General features: G+C 38.8%; 1 protein-coding gene across 4 annotated transcripts in view; it reads right to left on the bottom strand.

The window, feature by feature from the left end:
• Positions 1–18: 18 nt before the first annotated feature.
• LOC113074853 (calcium/calmodulin-dependent protein kinase kinase 1-like) overlaps positions 19–11,787 on the bottom strand; it is a 72,660-nt gene continuing 60,891 nt past the window's right edge. For 3 of the 4 annotated variants that reach the window (XM_026247584.1, XM_026247593.1, XM_026247588.1), the window contains exons 13-18: positions 11,539–11,612; positions 10,645–10,732; positions 9,077–9,205; positions 8,554–8,657; positions 5,642–5,689; positions 19–3,392 (exon numbers count right to left, since the gene is read on the bottom strand). In XM_026247584.1, coding sequence (XP_026103369.1) covers positions 3,317–3,392; positions 5,642–5,689; positions 8,554–8,657; positions 9,077–9,205; positions 10,645–10,732; positions 11,539–11,612 — 519 coding nt within the window. In that variant the 3' untranslated portion in view covers positions 19–3,316. The remainder of the gene's footprint in view (positions 3,393–5,641; positions 5,690–8,553; positions 8,658–9,076; positions 9,206–10,644; positions 10,733–11,538; positions 11,613–11,787) is intronic. The other variant, XM_026247598.1, reaches the window with a different exon arrangement.

The following is an 11,787-nucleotide window of genomic DNA, read 5'->3' as shown; positions in this document are numbered from 1 at the left end:
TTCAGTGCTTTCTCAGGACATGCTCTTTTTTTTTGTCTATTTTCTTAGAGTTTTTTTTTTTAAACAGTTACATTCAGATCAATGCAGCAGAATACAAATGTCTATTAATAACCAGCAATATCAGGCACTCTGACACAAATAACTGGGCAGTTCTGAGACAGTGTTCTACGATGTATATACATGTATCATTTATGATTTACTTTTAAATCAATAAAGGGAAATTAAAAAAGCATAAAGCAAGAACGTTTTGCAGCTGCAAAGTGCCTAAAAATAGCCATAGCTTTTTTTTCTTCCCTTCTTCAGAGACCCAAATAAGGGAAACTTCTGTAAATGTGAGTAGGCTAATGATCAAACCTCATCTATTGCACATGAGCCGAACCCAGAAAAGAAAAGACTGCTCAAACTGAGGTATGGCATACTGGCTGCTGCATATGTATAGCTTATACAAAAGTCCTGCAGGAAACAATTTAAAGGGGTTTTAGACATGATATGTTTTGTCTTACATAGATATCCAAAGGAATAGCAAACCCAGGGAGAAGTTTGTAAAAGGTTATAGCAAGTTAAGAGACATGCCATTCGTCAAGACACTAACATGTGCATAGCATACATCAAGAAATAACTGACGAGACTACTGTACATTTCAGACAGAATGGACAAATGTGATTACACACCCACATACATAAGAGAAGAATGGAGATCATTTAAAACCATTTGGTGAATTTATAAATACACCTTAGAGCTCCTGAACACAGAATATGCTCCTCCATTCTCTCTGTATTCTCAGAACAGCAGTGTCCAGACCCTGAGTACCACATACAGAATACACAACAGAAACGAGACTCCATTTAATGCCTGAATCAATTACTCCATACAGACAGAATGAGAGAAAGAGAGAGAAAAACAAACAAACCAAAAAAACACTAGTTGTTTGGCACTGAAAATGGTTTTCCTGCGTAATCCAGTTTAAAGAGAAAATGGTATGGGCATGATGCTATCTAAAAAGAGTATGTGTATAAAAGAGGTTCGTCGAGAGAAAGAGAGATGGGGAAGACAGTGAAGAAGGGAAGATTGTGTAGGAGTCAGAAAAATGGACCACCATCAGCTCAGGATATTAGTGAGAATATAATGAAAGTGGTTCACTGTGGTTTATCAATATGTCTTCATATAAGCGATAATGAGTCCTCTGAACGAGTGAGATCGGTTGAAGGTTTCCTCTAAGCATTCACTGCTTACATAATCAGTTTACTGGAAATAATTGGCAGCTGACCTGATTGAGTCCAGTTTTATTCTTGTAAAATGAATTAAAGAGGCAGTTCACCCTGAAATAGTCAAAGCTGCACTTTTCCGTATCAAAGGGGAACGGTGACCCATCCAATTTCATTACATATGAAATAAGCAGCTTGGACATTCTTCTAGATATCATACCGTTTGAAATGATACGAGGGTGAAGGCCTGTTCTCACCAAGAATAATATGTGGTATGATAAAGATGAATTTGAATGAACGGCTATCGATGCACCTCTTTAGACTGACACAAACATCTGTATGGCGACAGTGGAACCTTTTTTTTTTTATGAAGAGATGTTGTAATCTCTCTTTCATTGCACTGCATAGAAGACTGGGCAACCAATAAGATTTCTACTTTTGATCATATCAATAGCTTCTGCTGTTACATAAAAAAATATTTGATTGTGCTCACAAACAAATTATGTTTTTCATTAGAGTCAGTAATGAAAAACTGCACAGTACTTATAATACCAAAATAACTGGGATATTTCTGCTTTTTAACAGCATCACCTATTTAACAGATTCAATTTTGTAATTTTCATTCAGCCATGGGCAGCATTTTTAAGCAATGGTCTGAACAAAAAAACTACATATAAAATGCGGAACACATTTTTGTGCCAAACATTTGTGTTGATGTGAACTGACCTTGAGAAAATGACAACCGTATTTCACTTTTGGGTCAACTGTCTTTTTAAAACTGTGACACGCTCAGTGAGAGTTTCACAACAATAAAAATCTAATTAACATGAGTTCTCTGTGCTGGTAATCAAATATCTCAATCGCCACTGTGCATTTAACAACGTCCGTCCACACAGAAAATGTGATTCAAAAACTGGGGATGATGGGTTCGCCTGACAGACAATACAACATAAACAAGGCTGTATTGTTTTGGACAGAGTTAATTAATTCAGGCCGAGAGGAACCGCGATGATATTGAATGGCAGTTCACTTTCGATCCTTCCCTCAATTGGCTTGTCTGTTTTGAGTGAAAGTGATAAGCGCACACTTGCTTGCCTCGGCGGCATGTTTGCATGTGTGTTCGAGGGTTAGAGTTAGCACTGCTGATGACAAACAGGCATTTTGGAGTCTGAAGACTTGGTAAACAATGACACATTTTGTCCCTGCAGAGAGACAAAGCGCTGCGACACAAGAGCCCTGTATCTGCTGCAATCCGAACGCTGGATTTGCAAAATTCACAAACATGGAAAATAAGCCCTATTCTAGATAATGGTTACACCGAGCACTCAAACACGCTGTATTTTTCATGAGAAAGCCCTGTTTTCAAGAATTTACTGACTATGTGCAGACAAGAGCCTCGTTTAGTGTATTTTAGTTACATAAGCCCCTTTGATTCACAGTACAACACTGTATGTGTGTGTTTAAATATTGTATCTAAATTAACAAAAAAAATCTGATGGTATACAAAAATGAAAAACATGAGATATATATAACCATTATGGAAAAAGGCATATTTCTGCATGCTATGATGGATAGGGTTAAGAATTGCACATTACCATATGCAAAAAGGCAAGATGCCATTGCTATTATTTTCAATACATGTACAGATTTTATGATGGCAGCACACTGCATCAATGTGTTTTAAGCTTCATGAGGCGCCACACCAAGTTAATAGCATCTATTGTCTGTGCTGTAGTTTTAAAGCTTGCGGTGTAGTCTGTCTTTCACACAAACCTGGCCTAATGTAGATTCCATCCAAAATCTACTTGTTTAGCCAGGATGAGAGGACGAAAGTGGAAAGATCCAAATGGGTTGAAGGAGAAAGAATAGTTTTCGGCCACATTATCAAGGCCAGGTTTCATGAGAACCATAGGCAGGAAAAGGGATCCTTGTGCAAGAACTGATAAAAGTGAAAAGCCGGAAGGATGACTAGCAACAGCAGAATCCAGTTCAGTGCCAAGGTAAGCCTGAAGTCTGTGGAAACAGTGTAGTGGAGCGGTTTGGGTCATGATCATCATCTGCTCAAAGGGCTGGAAGGACAATGCAGAACGCTTCAGGATCTATGAAGAAACTCAAGAGGTGGGTGGTTCGTCCTCATGTAAGTCCTCGAGCTCAACTTCTCTACCAGCCTCTCCACTGCTCCCCTTTCTGAGAGAGAAAGAAAAACAGAGAGAGAATTTGTGAATCACTGCTTTCTAAACAATTCCTGCTTTGATCCAGTAGAAGATCTTGAAGAAGCAAACTGTTCATCTCTAATCTATAACAACGGTGTCCAGTCTTGCACTTGGAGGGCCACTGTCCTGCAGAGTTTAGTTCCAACCCCAATAAAACACACCTGAACCAAGGTCATCAAGGTCTTCTGGATTATTAGAATGTTTTAGGAAGGTATGATGGGACAAGATGGAGCAAAATTCTGCAGGATGTTGTCCCTCCAGGACCAGGATCGGACACCTATTAAGTCTGGTATACCAATGATGAAGATTGAAATTTAATTGAAATGAAATTAACAGAAAAAGACTGCAAACTCAAGGCAACCAGCAGCAGCTTATTTCACTTTTTATTTCATTTAGGGAAGGTAAATCTGATAGAAATAATTACAGAATATTTAATAATAAAACTGTACTGTGAGTGGTTCTTTAGAAAAAATATGTAATTAACAGAAACATATTTTAAAATGTAAATTCCATCTACATTAAAGACACTGCGGTTGACAGGATCCAGTTTAGTGGCTATCAAGTTCCTCAAATAAAACTATATTTTTGAATGCTTGTAAGCTTTAAACCAGCTAGTTCACGTTTTTAGTTCTCTCTAGTGTAGCAGGCTGGTACCTTATATATTATGCATTACCAGTCAAAAAACAAAACACAAAGAAAGTTGATAGTTAAAAATATAGTTGGATTGTTTATTTTTTTAAGAAATTTAGCAAAAGTGTCAGTAAAAAAATAAAATAAAATAATCAATCAAATGTTGTGCTTTTGAACTTTGTATTCATCTAAAAATCCTGAAATAAAATGACTATGGTTTCCACAAAAATAAAAAAAAATATATTATTTGTTTATTAAATTTTTTTTTTCTTTTTTAAGCAAAATCATGTGAATCATGTGACACTGAGGACTGGAGTACTGGCTGCTGAAAAATTCAACGTTGCCATCAAAATTATATATTTTTTTATATTTAAATGGAAAAGTTATTTTAAATTGTAATAATATTTCACAGTTTTACAATTTTTACTGTATTTTTGAAATGCCTTAGTGAGTATAAGTTACTCGTTTCAAAAACACACAAAACCAATCTTACTAAACCCAAAACATTTGAACAGCAGTGTATTTGTTTCAGCTGGACTCTGAGTGCAGCGAAACCGAACAGATAAGTTCAACCAGCTGGTGATTCTTTTTCTAAAGCACATCTAAGCACACTGATGTGACCGTACATGAGTGTACAGCAGCGGTTCTCAATTCCAGTCCTCACGCCCCCCTGCTCTGCACATTTCCTATGTGTCTCTCTATGATTCAGATAATCAGCTTGTTAGAAGTGATCTCTTTACATTAACTGTGTTCCCGACTGACATGGTCCCTACACAGTGTTCCTTGCTGCCTGCTCTCTGAACAGGGCAAATCTGTTGAAGTGTACCTCACTTCAGAACATTAACTCACAGATTCGTGCTGCGCAACGTCTTCACACACGGCCAAGTGTGACATCATATACCTCTGTAAATAAATACAATTTAAATTCCTGTATCACACACTTCATTACACTTTGAATGGAACATATACGTTGGCTTTGAACTGGGATCATGGCGGAATATCCTGTGATGTCCACTTCACAGGACACTTACGTTCGAATAGAACAAACGTCTGAAGTGATAAGAGAAACATGCAATATGTGCACTGCATGGGGGCGCGAGGACTGGACTTGAGAACCGCTGCTGTACAGCACATTAGTCTACCTTAATAGCATAAAACATACCAAAAAAATCACTATGCATTTAATGTAATATGCATAAAATTAAACCAGTCTGAATCATTTGTAGAAAGACAGTCTGTGGTTGAAACTATCCAGTAATAAACTCTGAAAGCTAGAAACATTCTGTGATCACACTCTTAAAGGAAATACACGAACATGGGAAGGTTCTCTGCAACAGACACACATGCACACACAGGTCTCAGAATGTACACAGTGGGACTGAATGAAAGACAATGACATGAGCTGTTTCACAGGGTTGGACTCTCCTAACAGTATCACCAAATACTTTCACTGCCATGAAGCAGGAGAAATGCCACACAGGGACAGGATGAAGGCTGATTTGACTCATACTTTCACTGACCCGAGGGAATGTATGGAGAGGGGCAGGGAATCTGAGTGACAAATGACAATGACCACCTGTCACAATGAGTTACCTTAACGAGGGCTGGAGTTTAAAAGAGGGCCGGAACGGCCAAGAGTCCCTGCAGCAGAGAGAGACAGACAGTGGAGGAAAGGGAGGAGAGCATCAGCAGTTTCATGTGAAGGAAAGCAGCAGAAACCAGGTCATTACAGAGGCTCCTGTGAGTTATTGCTGGTCAGAATGCCACAGGATATTACATTATTTGGGCACATTAGACTACATTTAAATCAGATTCTGCAGTTTAAGTCAATTTATGGACATGGTACTCGTCAGATAATCCTATAAAACTGCAGTCAGAGATAGTAGATTTACATATAGTCTTAGCCTAGCGCTGTCAGAGACAGACAGCATTAGCATCTACACCTGAAGACAGATGCATGAGCCTAGACGCTTATGAAAACTCTTCAAATGGCAAGCATGTTTGTCCAGAAGAGATCGCATTTAACCCTTGTATTTGACAAACACTAACAGGAAATATTATCAGCTAACTCCAGTCTGGGCTTCATGAGCATAAGAATAAGGTTACTCACAGTCAACCTGCGCTCTATGGCTAAAAAATGGAAGCAATTTTTAAAGTGCTGGAGGCCAGAAAAAAAGTGCTGAGGTGTAATAATGTGCAGTCACATTTTCATCACCGCCAACAAACGTGGAATGATACGGCGATTTCATTTTCCAAGCTCTGAGGCAGGGTTGGTTCAGTGATGTGTATAGCATTATACCGTGTCATAACCAGGCCTGAAATGACAACTTTTACACAGAATGCAAGAAGCGACATTTCATGCTTAACAACAAAATGTGATTTCAATTGTGGCTGATTGAAATGTTATAGCCAATAAACAATGTTTTTAATTTGTATACAAATATAAATCAATATGCACATGCACAGTAAGTGTGTGTTTAGATGAAAAAGGTTATTAACGGTGCAGGAGGTAGTGTATTCATCCCGACGCTGAATTATGGATGACATGCAAATGAGCATCCCTGACGATTGGAGATTTAAAGGGACAGAAGGATTTTCTAAATTCTGATGACGACATTCTACCAACTGGGGGCGCTGCTGCTTTTTATCAATTCAAACAGAAAAACACTACAACTCAGAGGCAACAACTAACTGACAAACGGCTAATAAAAAAACTGCCTCTTGGAAAAGGAGGTGATCAGCTGGAGCCACCATATTGATCCACCTTGTTCGCAATCTGATTTCACCTTTGTCAACAGAGAGAGGCCACACCAAACCAGCATGTGTCAATTTGTTTACAGATCAAATCAAATGACCTTTCGGTTTTGATTGCACGAATAATAACTGCATATGGCACATCTGGAAAAACAACATAACCCATTGCTGAGAGCATTCAGCACTGCATTAAAATATTGGCAAGGCTGACTTTGGTCTATATGGGATGCATACAGAGATAACCTGACTGTTTGTATTGATTCAGGGCATTCAGAAGACAGGGAACAACCCTCTGTTGATTTTGACAGGCATCTAACAGACAGCACACAGAGAGAAATAGTGAGAGAACATCCTGGTGTCCTTGAAAAAACCCTCTAAAGTGGGAAAAGCAGCAGAGTGGGGAAGAAATGACTTCATGGAGACACTTACTGTCAGTATAGTGGGCAGAGACATTAACAGCAAAAGCCTCTGAGAAAAACTGTCCAGCAGAATTCAGAGAAACTGAATAACTGTGGTGAGCTTTTTCGACCCCGCGTATGTGAAAACATGAAAATTAACATTTAAATGAACTATTAATTAACTGAATGCTTTTAAAAACACAAACACACGTTTATAATTCAATTTACAATTGAAATAATAATTGTCATTTTTTCAATCATGTAAACTGTATATCAGTAAAAATACATTTTATATATGTATTAATGTATATGATGTGTATTATTGCATAATTGTATGTATAATTATAACAAAATAAGAGAGATCATACAAAATGTTGTTTTTTTAATACGGCGATAGACTGTGAAATATGATACATTAAGTGCTGGGGGGGGGGGGGATCAAGGTAAAGGCTTTTAAAGGCTTTTAAATTGGAAGATCAAGGTATATTGTAATTAATTTGTTTTCTGGGAAACATGCAAGTATCTTTGGTTGCTTCCGAAGGGCAATACTAAATGGAAAAAAATATATATTTCTACAAAATAAGAATCAAAAGTGACCCCCCCCTCCACACGCACCCCGTAGGCTGAATTCATGGAAGGTTTTTGACCCATGAGGCCGTTTGACCGAAATATCAAACAACCAATCACAGCTCGTTTCGTTCATAGTCACGTTTTGAAAATAACAGACAAGCCGACTTCAAAGAACCAGCAGCGATAAAAGCTGACGGTGTTGTCGCCTCACGTCAGCTGCGTTGGACCAAAAAGCTGCGCTGGAACACACCGCACAGCCAACGGCAAACTAACATGTGCGTTCTGTGCATGCGTAAGAGGAAAGAGATCAGTTCATATCAGCAGCTAGTAATAATATATATTTCTCATTCAAAAGGAGAAACCGAAACAAAGATATACGAGATAAACTGATATACGAAATGTAATCGAAGTCGTCTCAGTGCAGTGCGGAGGAGAAAGTTGTAGAAATGTCAATTGTGAAAACATCAAGTCCTGGAGCTTTCAGTGCTAGTGCAAGACAAAAAACACTGAATCATGCTACTATGGAAACGTATGTTGGCAAAAGGAGAAATAATGGGTGACTATTAGCAAACCTTCCTGTTCAAACAGATAGACATGACACCTGAAACATCATGCTGCGACCTTGAATGTGAGAGTGAAAAAAGCAAAGAATGAAAGAGATGCAATGTTTATTTCAGTCTCTTACAAAAGGTTTGTGAGGAAAAGAAGAGTCATTTGGATTTATGAAGCTATATAAATATGGTTTCCCGTTGGTCATCGGTTGTGTTAGTTTGGAACACTTACATGAGCAGACTGCCTGGTGCAGACATGGATCTCTCTTCTCTCCTGCTGGGACACTCAAATGGATTCCCAAAGGAACGCTTCCGTAACATGGCTTTGACCAAAATCTACAGTATCACGGGAAAGAAGGGGACAACCAGATTTAGCTTACTGTATATATTAAAGAACACAGATCAGGGCATGTGAAAACACAATACACAAAAATCCAAAACATGAACAGAAAAACAGCAGTCAGATAAAAATTCACTTTGAATTTACTGAAATGTAATGGTCAGGAGGACTAAATCCATGCAAATAACCAAGGGAAATCTGACAGTTCAGAATCAGGGGCAGTTTGTCACGTAAATAGGTTTCAATTATTTGGTCAAAGTCAAGTGTGTCTTTACTTATTCATCATGTTGACAGCAGTCTTGAGCACATCTTGGCAAGGCTTACGGCCTGTGTGTGTTTATGTTCAAGTAGCTACAGTTCAGTAGCTCATGTATTAAATACAGAGACAGCCCTATTCTTTCTCTGTTTCACTTACCACAGCAGACAGACTTGGGACAAATTTCACTGAGTTCTGCACCTCTTCTTCAGTGACCTCCACCACGGTGCAGTGCTCCTCTTCTAAAGGCAAAGGGTCAGTGCCATTCTGAGTCACCCAGGGGTCCACCTGGAGATAAACACACACACACACACACACAAAACATGCCAACTTATCATTCCATCCTTCCTTTGAATCTTCCATTCGTCTGGCCATCATCTATCCTTCTATTTATTTATTCATCCACTGATCCTTTCATTAATCCATCCATCCTACCATTTATAAGTCTGGAGATGTGTCCATTCATCCATGACTCCATCCATGTATCCACATATACACATGTCCACAGATTGGTCCATAGATTTTTTTCTTCCATCTATTAATCCATTCATCCATCCATCTATTGTTTCATGTGCGACCATCATATCCTTCCATCCATTCATCCATCTATCAGTGCATCCACCCATTTATCCATCTGTCTGTAGATCAGTTTATACATCTTTTCTTTCATCCATCTATCCATACATTTTTTATCCATCTAGTCATCATCTATTTTTCCATTCATCTATCCATCTAACCTTCTATTCATCCTTTCATTCCTCCATAAATCTATGCATACATGCTTTCATCCCACTATTGTTTCATCCATCCAGCCATCATCTATCCTTCAATTCATCTATACCTGTCCATAGATCTGTCCACACATCGTTTCCTCTATCCATCCATCGCTCCATCCATCATCAATCCTCTAATCTATCCATCCATTCAAACGTCTGTAGATTGTTCCATATATCCATTCTTGTGTCCACCCATCCAACCAACCATTAAATCATTCAAGAAATCAAATATTTGTCCTACAAACAAAGTTAGTCTGAAGGATATGAGAGCAGAGCTGTTGAGTGAATGTAGGCCGTGGAGCCCTGATTAATGTGTGCTCTGGGGATCTCTGCTTTAATGAACATTTTCTGGGTAATGACATGCAGGCAAGAGTCTCTGAAGGCCGAGTGTGTGTGTGTGTGCTAATTATTCACACTCACTGTCACACTGAGACAACAGATGGAAGTTTCCAGAACTGAACCAAAATCTCTGTTCATGGGGATTAGCTGATGTGTTCCTGTCCAAACACCAAGTCTGCTAGATGGTGCAGAAGCTATCAGAGATACTGTGTCACATTTTAACACTATCCCTGGACGTGGCTGAGGAATGGTCTTTGATAGAAACACTGTTGTTTTGAGAGTGCAGTATAATGATACACTCTTGGGAATGCTCTTTGGATATTTCTTTTGTCAGATACTAACTTTAATTTCAATATTAAGCCATTTTGTATTCTCTTGCTGGTATGCATGAAGGAAAATTGAGGTGATTTTTTAAGGAAAAACACATTAATAAATAATCCTATCTCAATCAAAAAGGTAAAATGTGGTCATTCCTTTCTGTTTCAATAGATGAAGTCCTCATTGAATCTTTGAAACTCAATATCTTGCAACACAGAGCTGTAAAGACGGTGAAAGGGATTACTCGACACTCTCAATCTCAGAAGTGCTCCTTTCCATTTTATGTAGACTTACTTTGATCTCAGGAATGGTGATCCTGGTGTCTGGGATTTTGTCCAGCATTTGTGAGACCAGGTTCTTCAGCCCCTCACTGACAGCTGGCCTGAGATATCACAGAGACACAGAGCAAATAGCTGAAGTAGTAAAACAAAAACCAAACATCTGACTGTACAGCTAAACAATGACAGCATGCTTTTACAAGAGATGAGACACTACAGACAGAGAAACACTGTTTCAAATATACACTGACTGTCAAACGGCCTCTGTAACAATCAAGAGGGCTGAAGAGCTCAGCTGAACTAAACAGAAGAAGAGGAGAAGAGGAGGATGGACAGAGATGGTTAACTTACAGAAGCTCTGCTAACATAAAAAACACAACACCTGTATGTAAAAGAAAATCACTTTTAACACTTATGTGTTTTTCATTTAGGGCATATGCTCGAGTTGTCTGCTGAATCAGGTGTGTTAACAAAGAGAGACATCCAAAATATACAGAGCTGGAAGGCGCGAGGACTGCATAAACCCATTTCATTACACCAAATACACAAAATAATGTTCTTTTTAGCAACATCATATGACCCCTTTAAAATGATGGCACTGAACAGTTGGCTCGGCCACTGAGAACACTGCAGTATGACATTATTGTGTGTGAGACAGACGGTCTTTCATTAGCTAATGCCTTGTTCAAACACATACACCAGATCACATGTATCCAAAGTCGGCAGACTTCATCAACATATCAGTCAAACAGACTTGCACAAGCATACACAAATATCATACTAAATCAACACACTTCAATACAGCATTCAGCTCACATCGCCATACACTCAAACATCTCTGCCATTTCCTCTCTCTGTATCTGCTTCTGTGAGACAGCAGATGTGTCGTAAACAGCGAGGGGTGACTTACATTTCGGGGAACTCCACTGGCTTACTCTTGATCTTACTGTGAAGTGCCAGTATGTACTCATCAATAAACGGGCACTGGAGGACAAGGAAGAAAAAACAGAAGGACAGGGAGAGGAGGGAGATGGATGAGTGATCAAAATCATCAATCACACAAATGTCACTGCAGTAGCACACTGTCCCCTCCATTGATCATTCTGATAGATCATTTCACAATGAAGAATTACTGTGATCACTCTGATCACATTAGCAT

The sequence above is a fragment of the Carassius auratus genome, chromosome 5, assembly GCF_003368295.1.
Source record: "Carassius auratus strain Wakin chromosome 5, ASM336829v1, whole genome shotgun sequence".
Classification (NCBI taxonomy): Eukaryota; Metazoa; Chordata; class Actinopteri; order Cypriniformes; family Cyprinidae; genus Carassius; species Carassius auratus.
Note: the sequence above shows the minus strand (reverse complement) of the source record. Positions and strands in the feature narration are given on the sequence as shown.